General features: G+C 43.3%; 1 protein-coding gene and 1 long non-coding RNA gene across 3 annotated transcripts in view; both read right to left on the bottom strand.

The window, feature by feature from the left end:
* Positions 1-16,293, bottom strand: part of col5a1 (procollagen, type V, alpha 1) — a 159,449-nt gene that overhangs the window by 92,404 nt on the left and 50,752 nt on the right. For both annotated transcript variants that reach the window (XM_042302499.1, XM_042302500.1), the window contains exon 5: positions 547-678. In XM_042302499.1, coding sequence (XP_042158433.1) covers positions 547-678 — 132 coding nt within the window. The remainder of the gene's footprint in view (positions 1-546; positions 679-16,293) is intronic.
* On the bottom strand, positions 12,239-14,100 carry LOC121840205. The gene is made up of 2 exons (XR_006079462.1): positions 13,829-14,100; positions 12,239-13,443 (listed from the first exon to the last, which is right to left on the bottom strand). It is a non-coding gene; the product is annotated as an uncharacterized LOC121840205 (long non-coding RNA).

The raw sequence follows: 16,293 nt of genomic DNA, 5'->3' as shown, positions 1-16,293 counted from the left end.
CCCTGTTGATTTCCCAGCACTCAGCACTTTCTCTCTGGCAGACAGCATTTTTTTCCCCCCAGCGATGCAGCTCTTTCATTCCAGTAGTTTGTCCAACCAACACAGCCTGATCCCTAATCAAAGAACCGCTTATTGATAAAAGGATGAAGGAATACTGTATCAGGGAACATCAGGGAAGGCCTCAGGGTATGCTGTATTTGATATAATGCACTGAACTCCTTGACTGTTTGAACCTGGAGTTTAGAGCTTCTTTGGTTGGATTTTATGTTCTTGCTAGAGCAGGTACTCCTCACAAGGCCCCAAAGGACACACCCTGACCAATAGTTTCCCTTAACCTCTGCCTGTCCAAAAATGAGCAATTTATTACATACAGTAGTTTGTTATCTAGTTGTTCAACTTCTCAAGCCAACACAGCAAGTTGACTTCGACCTGAAGACAATTACCTTGAGACGTAAGAAGAGAGAGACCCAACTGAAAAGAAGGATAGAGTATAAAACATACTGTAAATATACTGTAAGAGTCTGGAGAGGTGATGAAGTGACTCACATATTCGTCTGTGTTGGGGTCCTGGGCTTGGGGCTGCTCTGGGACAGGGACCTCACAGTCGGGGCTGTAGTGTTCACAGTAGTCATAGGCAGCACGGTGGTCCGCCACAATCAACAACTGCTGGATGTCTCCCTGGAAACACACCGAAAACAGGAATTTATGAAACAACTGTAACCAGGAAGTAAAAATGGATGGAAACAAACAAACAAACAAAACATTTAGTAAATAAATCAAGTAAAGAGAGAACATGTGTATTGCAGAGCTCTGCAGGCTAAACACAAACTGCTCAAACTAGGTCAAGGCACTGAAACATGGACGAGGTGACTAAGTCCTAAAGAACTCTGTCCCGTGTCCAACAGTCCTTTCTGATTAGTACTAAACACTGGGACATTACAGAACATTAAAGAACAGGCTACATGGGAGAGGCGGGAGGGAGCAACTAATGTGAACATGGAACGTTTGAGGCACACGCACGCACGCATGAATGCACTCACACACACACACACACACACACACACACACACACACACAGTGCGGCTACATTTCACCACGGAATAGTATTCTCACAGGGTAACAGTTTTTACCATCCGATTAACCAATATTCTCACAACATACTGTAAATCCATCCCTGTGCTAAAAGGGAAATGAGTGATTTGGCCCCGAGCTCATCACACTAGACAAAGTGATCCAGTTTGACGTGCAATGGAGAGGACAAGAGCCAACCTGCTCTCACACACATCCAATGAACATGCTGATTTACAGAGGTCACTGTACAGGGAAGAGGGGGGACTCAGAAGGTTCCCCAGGCTGCATGGGGAGTTGGGTGTGAGTGCTATATTTTTCATCCTTGACTAGACTTGAACCACAACTATACTTGTATACATTTTCTGAGCCAACGTTAACAAGACATATCAAGCAATGAACACAGATTTTAAAAATGAACACACAAACCATGATTAAACATGTTGAAGACTGCTACAAACCACACATAACATTTCCTCATAAATACCAGCAGGCCATATGCCATCATGTTTTTAATTAATGTATGTACACACCCAAATATGTAGGACCGTCAAACTATACAATCTCCAGCCCTCATAAAAGGAAAGAAATTACTTTGAGATGACATCAGTCTTTCATTAAATCCATCTGACAGAAGTTCAAAATAACTCATAACACTGTTTTGTTTTTCCATGCATGGAGAATCGTTGTTATTAAAAGAGATTATTTGTCACTTGTGGTCCAAGCAACAACAGTTTGTTGAAAAACAGGAATCTGAAGCTCTCTATTATAACATCACTTGTTTCATACGTACTGATTCTCTACATGAACGACACCACAGACCAATGCAGCTGTTTCCTGTTGTTTTCTGGCTGGTTTCTGTCTTCATGATGGATGACAGGGAAACAAACTAGGACTCTGTCTTCCAGACAAAGAGGTCTGCTGGCCCCTCCAGCAATACACTCAAGGCTCGCAGGATATCCAGGCCATTGGGGCTGTTAAGATGCCGGAAGATGCCAATTTCTGTTTGTTCAATGTTGGAACTGGAAAATGGTAATTTGAACAAACATTAATCTTCACCAAACAGATACGGTGTCAGTACTAAGTTGTCTACGGGTCTGTACGTGTATCTCTATATTTTGAACCACAAAGGCCCTACAGTAGAAGTTCAAGATGGCTGCCCATTAGCTTATTGAAAATGTAATAAAACAATATTTACAGCTCTGGGACAGCTCTGGGAGCTCTGGGAGAGTGAAGGAGGTAACTAGATGCTTCCCCTTCAACATCTCTCTTTCTCCCCCTTTCCCTCCCCCAGGTTATCAGGAAGGGTGCCAAGGTGGATTCCGACCACACGTGGTGCAATCCTCAGTTCACCCAGTAACAGACGCCGAGGACATCGCTGGGGCAATGAGAACACCACCACAGATTTTTTTATGAGCACACACACTGACGTCTTCGTACAGGTTACGAGGGAAGCTGTGTAAAATGGTCACACTGTAGAACCCTGATTAGGAGTTATTGTTAAGAGAAAACAATCTCTTGAAAGAATCATTCCCAGCTGGAATCACACATGTTTGTTCCTGTTATCATGGGCGCTGGTCAGAGTAGTGCACTATATAGAGAATAGGGTGCCATTTGGGATGTAGGCGTGGCCTCTTAATAACATAAAGGCCCAGCCAAGTGTTGCATGAGCTGGCAGTACAGAGACTGCTGGTGGATGTCATTACAACACTTCCCTGATGTACACTCATATATTATTTCTCATATCGCATGCTGCCAAAGAGTTCATCCTATACAATGCAGACCTGATGTTTTCAGTAGATTTTGCCAAGCCTTCACCCAACCAACCATGTTAGAAGGCAATGGGTATTGACACTGCAGCTGAACTAATACAGTCTTGGGGAACTTGTATATCTACAACTCAATGGATTCTCTCATTGGAGTCAAACACACAGCTAAACAGAATTCAGTCAGTCAGTTTGGCATGGACAAGCAGTAGTTTGGTTGAACCCATGAGAAGAAATAAAAAGATTGCAGATTATAGGATGGGTAGAGAACAGAGAGACACCCTGTACTTTCTGACACTGTCACCTAGCCAGCCTATTTAACCACATCGCTCCAGTGGAAAAACTGCTGCCTTTGGCTTTTAGTTATGGAGTAGCAGTCTGAGTTATGGAGTAGCAGTCTGAGTTATGGAGTAGCAGTCTGAGTTATGGAGTAGCAGTCTGAGTTATGGAGTAGTAGTCTGAGATATGGAGTAGCAGTCTGAGTTATGGAGTAGCAGTCTGAGTTATGGAGTAGCAGTCTGAGTTATGGAGTAGCAGTCTGAGGTGTGGAGTAGCAGTATGAGGTAGGGAGCAGCAGTCTGAGTTATGGAGTAGCAGGCTGAGTTATGGAGTAGCAGGCCAAACACACTTGATTTTACTCACATACAGCATGTTAAAAGGGAAGGCTACATGTGTGGGCTCTAAATTAGATATAGAAAGCATCTAAATGAAAAATAGAGAATGTGCATATGTTTGCCTGTATCTGTAGCATTTCAAAATAAAAGCCTTTTTCCTGCACCTTTATTGTGTTACAATAGATCAAGGTCCACCATCGACCTTCCAGAAAGAAACCACTGCTGTTTAAGTTGTGCCCAGCTGGCGGCAGGAGAGCATTCTATGGTTCTACCACATGTAAAGCCAATCATCTGAGCAAATGAATCATCCTCTTATAATCATGAGCAGCATATTAAGTTCAGTGTATCTGCTTGTATATTTTATTGGCATGGTGAGGTGAGAGCTTGAGTTGCATACTAACTAACTGGTCCACCATAAAGAGAAGTACCGAAAAGAGGATCTCTCTCTCTCTCTCTCTCTCTCTCTCTCTCTCTCTCTCTCTCTCTCTCTCTCTCTCTCTCTCTCTCTCTCTCTCTCTCTCTCTCTCTCTCTCTCTCTCTCTCTCTCTCTCTCTCTCTCTCTCTCTCTCTCTCTCTCTCTCTCTCTCTCTCTCTCTCTCTCTCTCTCTCTCTCTCTCTCTCTCTCTCTCTCTCTCTCTCTCTCTCTCTCTCTCTCTCTCTCTCTCTCTCTCTCTCTCTCGGAGAATTCAAGCATAAAACCCAGGAAAGGCTTGTTTTGATTAAGTGCAGTTATAAAGGGATGATGTTATCACCCCCCTCCTGCTGATGCCTGCAGTGCAGGGTGGGTGACATGGGAACCTGGGAAAGGGCCACCTCACACTTTACTAACAGCACCGCTCATTACTCCCAGCTCAGTGGCACCATTACAGTGGTAATTGCGCTGAACAAAACACCACATAGTTCTACTACTCTGCTCTCTTTGTCCTGACTTATTGACTCAAGAGATGAAACAACCTTAGACTTGGTAACACACATACACAAAGACACAGCAATACTAACACACACACAAATTGTCACAGTAATATACACACCGTTAGAATTGCAGTCACCCATATACACCATCAAATGTCCTTTCAGACAGCTTCACAGACACCCCCACACATATCCCCACACACACAATTAAGACGTCAGCAGGCTTCAGTCCGTCTGGCGCCTAGCCAAACTTGGCTAGGAGAACCGAATGTGTGCTCGCATACTCCCTTAAAAGACATTGACTTGAAAAACAATACAAAACAGCAATATTACTGTTTGTCCATTTTGAGATGTCGCAGCCATTACCCACTTCCTCAAAAGTCTGAATTAATCTAAGACAAGTGTCAAATTCATTCCATGCAGGGTCTAGTGTCTGCAGGTTTTTGTTTTTTCCTTTAAATTAAGAACTAAACAACCAGGTGAGAGGAGTTCTTTACTAATTAATGACCTTAATTCATCAATCAAGTACAAGGGAGGAGCTAAAACCCACAGACATTCACCCCTCTTTGGAATGAGTTTGACACATGATCTAAGATAACTTGAGAAATCTGTCATTCATTTTGATGCTTTTGCCGCGGTGATCTTAGTCGCGCAATTATACATCTAACTAACTAACTATACATCCTAAAAAATGTGCATGAAAACAAGTCGTCTCTCGTTGAATGACAACAAAGACTTTACTGAAGAATCCCTACTGTTGACCAATCACAGACAAACGAGAGTAGACTTCGGCCACCAACTTCGCCTCAAGAACAACATGTGTGTGCCCAAGTAGCCAAAAAAAACCTTACCCAAGTCCAAAACTACTAAAAACATCACAAAATGGCATCATAATATATGCACAAATTCTTCTGAACTGTTTTGGGTGGGAAGCATGAGGCCTTTAGACACACACAGACACCAAATCAAACTGTATTTGTCACATGCTTCGTAAACAACAGCTGTAGACTAACAGTGAAATGCTTACTACACAACAATGCATAGAGGAAAATATTAAAATAATAACTAGAGGAATAAATACACAATGATTAAAGAACTTGGCTATATACACAGGGTACCAGTACAGAGTTGATGTGCAGGGTTTTGAGGTAATTGAGGTTGATACAGGATGTACATATAGGTAGGGGTAAAGTTACTAGGCAACAGGATAACAGTAGCAACAGTGTAGGATGGATCAAAAGAGTTTGTGTAAACGGGGATCAATGCAGATTGTCCGGGTAGCTATTGGTTAACTCTAACTAGCTATTCAACAGTCTTATGCCTTGGGGATAGAAGTTGTCCAGGATCCAGTTGGTTCCAGACTTGGTGTATCGGTACCACTTGCCGTGAAATAGCAGAGATAACAGTATAGGACTTGGGTGGCTAGTTTTAGGGCCGTCCTCTGACAACGCCTGGTATAGAGGTGCTGGATGGCAGGGAGCTCGCCCTGGTGATGTACTGAGCCATTCGCACTACCCTCTGTAGCACTTTGTGGTCGGATGCCAAGTAGTTGCAGTGATGCATCACAAGCAGTGATGCAGCCAGTCAAGATGCTCTCAATGGTGCAGCTGTAGAACGTTTTGAGGTTCTGAGGGCCCATGCCAAATCTTTTCAGCTTCCTGATGGGGTTTACCTACCTGACTTATTCTCCAGACCCTCCCTCCTTCCTTATAGCTCAACTCTGATCTGTACTTCTCCACAACTTTATCCCTGACCTGTTTGGAGAGCTCCTTGGTCTTCATAGTGCCGCTTGCTTGGTGTTGCAGACCCTGGGGCCTTTCAGAACAGGTGTATATATACTGAGATCATGTGACAGATCATGTGACACAGATTGCACACAGGTGGACGTTATTTAACTAATTATGTGACTTCTGAAGGTAATTGGTTGCACCAGATTTTATTGCAAAGGTGGTGAATACATTACATATGCATGCGCCACTTTCCGTTTTTTATTTATTTTAATATTTTGAAACAAGTTCTTTTGTTCATTTCACTTCACTAATTTGGACTTTTTTGTGTATGTCCGTTACATGAAATCCAAATAAAAATGTATTTAAATTACAGGTTGTAATGCAACAAAATAGGAAAATCACCAAAGGGGATGAATAGTTTTGCAAGGAACTGTAGCATCTGTTTAGCATCAGTCAACAACAAGGCTGCTTTTAGAACTATCTACTGCCTCTTTGTGACACACGTCTGAAAAAGGTTAAAAAAGTGTTTCAATGCACAGGAAAATATAGTTTTACAGGTATTATACTGTATATGAAATATTAATGTACCCAAACAAATACTTGTGAAAATCTACTTTTTAGAGGTAAAGTTAGGCAACACGTAAGTTAGAGTTATGACTTACTGTATATGCTGGGGCAAATTCAGCTTTATGACTAAGAGACTGCTACAGTAGCTCTGCTATAAGGGCTAATAATTGGGAAACAATAAAACAGGAGCCCGTGGTGCCCCAATGGAGGACTACTGACATCACTGATGCCCACTCCTCACTACGGGCCATGGAGTCCGCTGGGTTTATGAACCACTACTGACCCAGCTGGAAAAACTGACACACCAAGGTAGGGAAACTAGATAAAACAGCTATAATAAGAATAGGAATACTTTGATGCATTTGAGGGGAGTGAATGAAAATGTATGTAATGGCGTAGTAAGTTTAATCAAATGCTTTTCCTTTCACTTGTTGACCTATGGGGCAGGAACTTAAACGCTAATCCAATACAGACACATCTTCCTGATAGGACTTCTGCTAGCTCTACTGTCAATCTTTTTAAAGGGAGTCTTTGGAATTATAATTAAGCAACAAGGCACCTGGGGTTTGTGGTATATGGCCTGTATTCCACGGCTAGGGGCTGTATCCAGGCACTTCGCGTTGCGTCGTGCTTAAAGGACAGCCCTTAGCCGTGGTATATTGGCCATATCCCACAAACCCAGAGGTGACTTATTGCTATTATAAACAGGTTACCAATGATATTAGAACAGTAAACAAGTAGTTTTGCATCATACCCAGGGCTGATGCACTACCCGGTTTACAATAACCCTCATCCTTCAATCTATCTTTATATTTACCTGTCAAAGGAGAGAGAAGAAGTTATGACACCCAGGATGGAAGGAGAGAGAAGAGGTTATGATACCCAGGATGGAAGGAGAGAGAAGAGGTTATGACACCCAGGATGGAAGGAGAGAGAAGAGGTTATGACACCCAGGATGGAAGGAGAGAGAAGAGGTTATGACACCCAGGATGGAAGGAGAGAGAAGAGGTTATGACACCCAGGATGGAAGGAGAGAGAAGAGGTTATGACACCCAGGATGGAAGGAGAGAGAAGAGGTTATGACACCCAGGATGGAAGGAGAGAGAAGAGGTTATGATACCCAGGATGGAAGGAGAGAGAAGAGGTTATGATACCCAGGATGGAAGGAGAGAGAAGAGGTTATGATACCCAGGATGGAAGGAGAGAGAAGAGGTTATGACACCCAGGATGGAAGGAGAGAGAAGAGGTTATGATACCCAGGATGGAAGAAGAGAGAGAAGAGGTTATGACACCCAGGATGGAAGGAGAGAGAAGAGGTTATGATACCCAGGATGGAAGGAGAGAGAAGAGGTTATGACACCCAGGATGGAAGGAGAGAGAAGAGGTTATGATACCCAGGATGGAAGGAGAGAGAAAAGGTTATGATACCCAGGATGGAAGGAGAGAGAAGAGGTTATGATACCCAGGATGGAAGGAGAGAGAAGAGGTTATGACACCCAGGATGGAAGGAGAGAGAAGAGGTTATGATACCCAGGATGGAAGGAGAGAGAAGAGGTTATGATACCCAGGATGGAAGGAGAGAGAAGAGGTTATGACACCCAGGATGGAAGGAGAGAGAAGAGGTTATGATACCCAGGATGGAAGGAGAGAGAAGAGGTTATGATACCCAGGATGGAAGGAGAGAGAAGAGGTTATGATACCCAGGATGGAAGGAGAGAGAAGAGGTTATGACACCCAGGATGGAAGGAGAGAGAAGAGGTTATGACACCCAGGATGGAAGGAGAGAGAAGAGGTTATGACACCCAGGATGGAAGGAGAGAGAAGAGGTTATGACACCCAGGATGGAAGGAGAGAGAAGAGGTTATGACACCCAGGATGGAAGGAGAGAGAAGAGGTTATGATACCCAGGATGGAAGGAGAGAGAAGAGGTTATGACACCCAGGATGGAAGGAGAGAGAAGAGGTTATGACACCCAGGATGGAAGGAGAGAGAAGAGGTTATGACACCCAGGATGGAAGGAGAGAGAAGAGGTTATGACACCCAGGATGGAAGGAGAGAGAAGAGGTTATGACACCCAGGATGGAAGGAGAGAGAAGAGGTTATGATACCCAGGATGGAAGGAGAGAGAAGAGGTTATGATACCCAGGATGGAAGGAGAGAGAAAAGAGTTCCTCCAAAGTGAAGAAGAGGAAAGAACATGCAAAACTCCTTTCCTTTGCTCAACACTCTTCGAAGAAAAGGTTCTATCTATACTCCATACTCCCCCTGCCTAAGCCTTACTCTAACCCCTGTCTCTACTGTAAGTCCTCTCTGCTCCACCTATCTACTCTAACCCCTGTCTCTACTGTAAGTCCTCTCTGCTCCACCTATCTACTCTAACCCCTGTCTCTACTGTAAGTCCTCTCTGCTCCACCTATCTACTCTAACCCCTGTCTCTACTGTAAGTCCTCTCTGCTCCACCTATCTACTCTAACCCCTGTCTCTACTGTAAGTCCTCTCTGCTCCACCTATCTACTCTAACCCCTGTCTCTACTGTAAGTCCTCTCTTCTCCACCTATCTACTCTAACCCCTGTCTCTACTGTAAGTCCTCTCTGCTCCACCTATCTACTCTAACCCCTGTCTCTACTGTAAGTCCTCTCTTCTCCACCTATCTACTCTAACCCCTGTCTCTACTGTAAGTCCTCTCTTCTCCACCTATCTACTCTAACCCCTGTCTCTACTGTAAGTCCTCTCTGCTCCACCTATCTACTCTAACCCCTGTCTCTACTGTAAGTCCTCTCTGCTCCACCTATCTACTCTAACCCCTGTCTCTACTGTAAGTCCTCTCTTCTCCACCTATCTACTCTAACCCCTGTCTCTACTGTAAGTCCTCTCTTCTCCACCTATCTACTCTAACCCCTGTCTCTACTGTAAGTCCTCTCTTCTCCACCTATCTACTCTAACCCCTGTATGTCCTCTCCTCGCCACCTATCTACTCTAACCCCTGTACGTCCTCTCCTCGCCACTTACAGTGCCTTGCGAAAGTATTCGGCCCCCTTGAACTTTGCGACCTTTTGCCACATTTCAGGCTTCAAACATAAAGATATAAAACTGTATTTTTTTGTGAAGAATCAACAACAAGTGGGACACAATCATGAAGTGGAACGACATTTATTGGATATTTCAAACTTTTTTAACAAATCAAAAACTGAAAAATTGGGCGTGCAAAATTATTCAGCCCCTTTACTTTCAGTGCAGCAAACTCTCTCCAGAAGTTCAGTGAGGATCTCTGAATGATCCAATGTTGACCTAAATGACTAATGATGATAAATACAATCCACCTGTGTGTAATCAAGTCTCCGTATAAATGCACCTGCACTGTGATAGTCTCAGAGGTCCGTTAAAAGCGCACAGAGCATCATGAAGAACAAGGAACACACCAGGCAGGTCCGAGATACTGTTGTGAAGAAGTTTAAAGCCAGATTTGGATACAAAAAGATTTCCCATGCTTTAAACATCCCAAGGAGCACTGTGCAAGCGATAATATTGAAATGGAAGGAGTATCAGACCACTGCAAATCTACCAAGACCTGGCCGTCCCTCTAAACTTTCAGCTCATACAAGGAGAAGACTGATCAGAGATGCAGCCAAGAGGCCCATGATCACTCTGGATGAACTGCAGAGATCTACAGCTGAGGTGGGACACTCTGTCCATAGGACAACAATCAGTCGTATATTGCACAAATCTGGCCTTTATGGAAGAGTGGCAAGAAGAAAGCCATTTCTTAAAGATATCCATAAAAAGTGTCGTTTAAAGTTTGCCACAAGCCACCTGGGAGACACACCAAACATGTGGAAGAAGGTGCTCTGGTCAGATGAAACCAAAATTGAACTTTTTGGCAACAATGCAAAATGTTATGTTTGGCGTAAAAGCAACACAGCTCATCACCCTGACCACACCATCCCCACTGTCAAACATGGTGGTGGCAGCATCATGGTTTGGGCCTGCTTTTCTTCAGCAGGGACAGGGAAGATGGTTAAAATTGATGGGAAGATGGATGGAGCCAAATACAGGACCATTCTGGAAGAAAACCTGATGGAGTCTGCAAAAGACCTGAGACTGGGACGGAGATTTGTCTTCCAACAAGACAATGATCCAAAACATAAAGCAAAATCTACAATGGAATGGTTCAAAAATAAACATATCCAGGTGTTAGAATGGCCAAGTCAAAGTCCAGACCTGAATCCAATCGAGAATCTGTGGAAAGAACTGAAAACTGCTGTTCACAAATGCTCTCCATCCAACCTCACTGAGCTCGAGCTGTTTTGCAAGGAGGAATGGGAAAAAATTTCAGTTTCTCGATGTGCAAAATTGATAGAGACATACCCCTAGCAACTTACAGCTGTAATCGCAGCAAAAGGTGGTGCTACAAAGTATTAACTTAAGGGGCTGAATAATTTTGCACGCCCAATTTTTCAGTTTTTGATTTGTTAAAAAAGTTTGAAATATCCAATAAATGTCGTTCCACTTCATGATTGTGTCCCACTTGTTGTTGATTCTTCACAAAAAAATACAGTTTTATATCTTTATGTTTGAAGCCTGAAATGTGGCAAAAGGTCGCAAAGTTCAAGGGGGCCGAATACTTTCGCAAGGCACTGTATCTACTTCTCACTTCAACCTACTTGCCATCTCACTGTTTTTCTACCTCCCATCTCCCCAATTCTTTCCCTCATCCCTCCCTCTGTATTTCCCTCACTCATCCCTCTATCTTTACCTCATCCTCCTCCATGTCTTTCCATTTACTCTCTTTTTCCTCCTCCCCCTCTCCTTCCACCGCCAGCCCCCCTGTCCAGACACCCCATCCTGGGATAACCTATCAGCAGTGCCATGGAAACCTCTTGATGATGTAATGCGACATGGCCACCGTTCAAAGGCTGACATCAGTGGAGAGAGAAGAGAACTACACATTCTTTCCAGGGTCTGGACCAAAAACCTGGCTCACACTCAACTACCTCTGTCTCTGTCGATATCTGTGGCTAGCAATCTCTCTTTCTCTCTTTCTCTGGTTAGACATCTACCTCTGTCTGTATGTGGTTAGACCTCTCTGTCTCCATCTATACCTCTGTATGTATGTGGTTAGACCTCTCTGTCTCCATCTATACCTCTGTATGTATGTGGTTAGACCTCTCTGTCTCCATCTATACCTCTGTATGTATGTGGTTAGACCTCTCTGTCTCCATCTATACCTCTGTCTGTATGTGGTTAGACCTCTCTGTCTCCATCTATACCTCTGTCTGTATGTGGTTAGACCTCTCTGTCTCCATCTATACCTCTGTATGTATGTGGTTAGACCTCTCTGTCTCCATCTATACCTCTGTATGTATGTGGTTAGACCTCTCTGTCTCCATCTATACCTCTGTATGTATGTGGTTAGACCTCTCTGTCTCCATCTATACCTCTGTATGTATGTGGTTAGACCTCTGTCTCCATCTCTTTCTCTACCTCTGTCTATATGTGCTTAGACCTCTCTGTCTCCATCTCTACCTCTGTATATATGTGGTTAGACCTCTCTGTCTCCATCTATACCTCTGTCTATATGTGGTTAGACCTCTCTGTCTCCATCTCTACCTCTTTGTGTATGTGGTTACACCTCTCTGTCTCCATCTCTACATCTGTCTATATGTGGTTAGACCTCTGTCTCCATCTCTTTCTCTACCTCTGTCTATATGTGGTTAGACCTCTCTGTCTCCATCTCTACCTCTGTCAATATGTGGTTAGACCTCTGTCTCCATCTATACCTCTGTATGTATGTGGTTAGACCTCTGTCTCCATCTATACCTCTGTATGTATGTGGTTAGACCTCTCTGTCTCCATCTCTACCTCTGTATATATGTGGTTAGACCTCTCTGTCTCCATCTATACCTCTGTATGTATGTGGTTAGACCTCTCTGTCTCCATCTATACCTCTGTCTATATGTGGTTAGACCTCTCTGTCTCCATCTCTACCTCTTTGTGTATGTAGTTACACCTCTCTGTCTCCATCTCTACATCTGTCTATATGTGGTTAGACCTCTGTCTCCATCTCTACCTCTGTCAATATGTGGTTAGACCTCTGTCTCCATCTATACCTCTGTATGTATGTGGTTAGACCTCTCTGTCTCCATCTCTACCTCTGTATATATGTGGTTAGACCTCTCTGTCTCCATCTATACCTCTGTATGTATGTGGTTAGACCTCTCTGTCTCCATCTATACCTCTGTCTGTATGTGGTTAGACCTCTCTGTCTCCATCTCTACCTCTGTATATATGTGGTTAGACCTCTCTGTCTCCATCTATACCTCTGTATGTATGTGGTTAGACCTCTCTGTCTCCATCTATACCTCTGTCTATATGTGGTTAGACCTCTCTGTCTCCATCTCTACCTCTTTGTGTATGTGGTTAGACCTCTCTGTCTCCATCTCTACCTCTGTATATATGTGGTTAGACCTCTCTGTCTCCATCTATACCTCTGTATGTATGTGGTTAGACCTCTCTGTCTCCATCTATACCTCTGTCTATATGTGGTTAGACCTCTCTGTCTCCATCTCTACCTCTTTGTGTATGTAGTTACACCTCTCTGTCTCCATCTCTACATCTGTCTATATGTGGTTAGACCTCTGTCTCCATCTCTTTCTCTACCTCTGTATATATGTGGTTAGACATCTCACTCTATCCATCTCTACCTCTGTCTGTATGTGGTTAGACCTCTCTGTCTCCATCTATACCTCTGTCTGTATGTGGTTAGACCTCTCTGTCTCCATCTATACCTCTGTCTATATGTGGTTAGACCTCTGTCTCCATCTATACCTCTGTATATATGTGGTTAGACCTCTCTGTCTCCATCTCCATCTCTACCTCTGTCTATATGTGGTTAGACCTCTCTGTCTCCATTACTTTCTCTACCTCTGTCTATATGTGGTTAGACCTCTGTCTCCATCTCTTTCTCTACCTCTGTCTATATGTGGTTAGACCTCTGTCTCCATCTCTACCTCTGTCTATATGTGGTTAGACCTCTGTCTCCATCTCTACCTGTCTATATGTGGTTAGACCTCTCTGTCTCCATCTCTACATCTGTCTGTATGTGGTTAGACCTCTCTGTCTCATCTATACCTCTGTTTATATGTGGTTAGACCTCTCTGTCTCCATCTCTACCTCTGTCTGTATGTGGTTAGACCTCTCTGTCTCCATCTCTACCTCTGTCTGTATGTGGTTAGACCTCTCTGTCTCCATCACTACCTCTGTCTATATGTGGTTAGACCTCTCTGTCTCCATCTCTATCTCTACCTCTGTCTATATGTGGTTAGACCTCTCTGTCCACATCTCTACCTCTGTCTATATGTGGTTAGACCTCTCTGTCTCCATCTCTACCTCTGTCTATATGTGGTTAGACCTCTCTGTCTCCATCTCTACCTCTGTCTGTATGTGGTTAGACCTCTCTGTCTCCATCACTACATCACTCTGTCTCTGTCTCTGTCTCTGTCTCTGTCTCTTTCTCTTTCTCTGTCTCTGTCTCTTTCTCTGTCTCTTTCTCTTTCTCTGTCTCTGTCTCTTTCTCTGTCTCTTTCTCTGTCTCTGTCTCTGTCTCTTTCTCTGTCTCTGTCTCTGTCTCTTTCTCTTTCTCTTTCTGTCTCTTTCTCTGTCTCTGTCTCTGTCTCTTTCTCTGTCTCTTTCTCTGTCTCTTTCTCTGTCTCTTTCTCTGTCTCTTTCTCTGTCTCTTTCTCTGTCTCTTTCTCTGTCCACAGAGGGTTCTTCATTATCTGTCTCTCATTCTCTGTCTTTCTACCTCGTTGGCTCTCTTTCTATATCTGTGCATCTCTCCATTTCCAGCATTCTATTTCCTTCACCCCCCCCCTTTCTCTTTCTCTGTCTCTTTCTCTGTCTCTTTCTCTGTCTCTGTCTCTGTCTCTTTCTCTGTCTCTGTCTCTTTCTCTTAATCCTTTGTGTCTCTTTCTCTTTCTCTGTCTCTTTCTCTTTCTCTGTCTCTTTCTCTGTCTCTTTCTCTGTCTCTTTCTCTTATTCCTTTGTGTCTCTTTCTCTTTCTCTGTCTCTGTCTCTTTCTCTTTCTCTGTCTCTGTCTGTCTCTGTCTCTGTCTCTGTCTCTGTCTCTTTCTCTGTCTCTTTCTCTGTCCACAGAGGGTTCTACATTATCTGTCTCTCATTCTCTGTCTTTCTATCTCGTTGGCTCTCTTTCTATATCTGTGCATCTCTCCATTTCCAGCAGTCTATTTCCTTCACCCCCCCCCTTTCTCTGTCTCTTTCTCTGTCTCTTTCTCTGTCTCTGTCTCTTTCTCTGTCTCTGTCTCTTTCTCTCTATTTCTCTGTCTATTTCTCTGTCTATTTCTCTGTCTCTGTCTCTTTCTCTGTCTCTTTCTCTTAATCCTTTGTGTCTCTTTCTCTGTCTCTGTCTCTGTCTCTTTCTCTGTCTCTGTCTCTGTCTCTGTCTCTTTCTCTGTCTCTTATTCCTTTGTGTCTCTTTCTCTTTCTCTGTCTCTTATTCCTTTGTGTCTCTTTCTCTGTCTCTTTCTCTTTCTCTGTCTCTGTCTCTTTCTCTGTCTCTTAATCCTTTGTGTCTCTGTCTCTTTCTCTGTCTCTTTCTCTTTCTCTGTCTCTTTCTCTGTCTCTTTCTCTGTCTCTTATTCCTTTGTGTCTCTTTCTCTTTCTCTTTCTCTGTCTCTGTCTCTGTCTCTTTCTCTTAATCCTTTGTGTATCTTTCTCTTTCTCTGTCTCTTTCTCTGTCTCTTTCTCTGTCTCTTTCTCTGTCTCTTAATCCTTTGTCTCTGTCTCTTTCTCTGTCTCTGTCTCTGTCTCTTATTCCTTTGTGTCTCTTTCTCTTTCTCTTTCTCTTTCTCTTTCTCTGTCTCTTTCTCTTAATCCTTTGTGTATCTTTCTCTTTCTCTGTCTCTTTCTCTGTCTCTTTCTCTGTCTCTGTCTCTGTCTCTTATTCCTTTGTGTCTCTTTCTCTTTCTCTTTCTCTGTCTCTTTCTCTGTCTCTGTCTCTTATTCCTTTGTGTCTCTTTCTCTGTCTCTTTCTCTGTCTCTTTCTCTGTCTCTTTCTCTGTCTCTGTCTCTGTCTCTTATTCCTTTGTGTCTCTTTCTCTTTCTCTTTCTCTGTCTCTTTCTCTGTCTCTTTCTCTGTCTCTTAATCCTTTGTCTCTGTCTCTTTCTCTGTCTCTGTCTCTGTCTCTGTCTCTGTCTCTGTCTCTTATTCCTTTGTGTCTCTTTCTCTTTCTCTTTCTCTTAATCCTTTGTGTATCTTTCTCTTTCTCTGTCTCTGTCTCTGTCTCTGTCTCTTATTCCTTTGTGTCTCTTTCTCTTTCTCTTTCTCTGTCTCTTTCTCTGTCTCTGTCTCTGTCTCTTATTCCTTTGTGTCTCTGTCTCTTTCTCTTTCTCTGTCTCTTTCTCTGTCTCTTTCTCTGTCTCTTTCTCTGTCTCTTATTCCTTTGTGTCTCTTTCTCTTTCTCTGTCTCTGTCTCTTTCTCTTTCTCTGTCTCTTTCTCTTAATCCTTTGTGTATCTTTCTCTTTCTCTGTCTCTTTCTCTGTCTCTTTCTCTGTCTCTTTCTCTGTCTCTTAATCCTTTGTCTCTGTCTCTTTCTCTGTCTCTTTCTCTTTCTCTTTC

The sequence above is a fragment of the Oncorhynchus tshawytscha genome, linkage group LG20 (genome assembly GCF_018296145.1).
Source record: "Oncorhynchus tshawytscha isolate Ot180627B linkage group LG20, Otsh_v2.0, whole genome shotgun sequence".
Taxonomy (NCBI): domain Eukaryota; kingdom Metazoa; phylum Chordata; class Actinopteri; order Salmoniformes; family Salmonidae; genus Oncorhynchus; species Oncorhynchus tshawytscha.
This window is presented reverse-complemented; position numbering and strand designations above follow the sequence as displayed.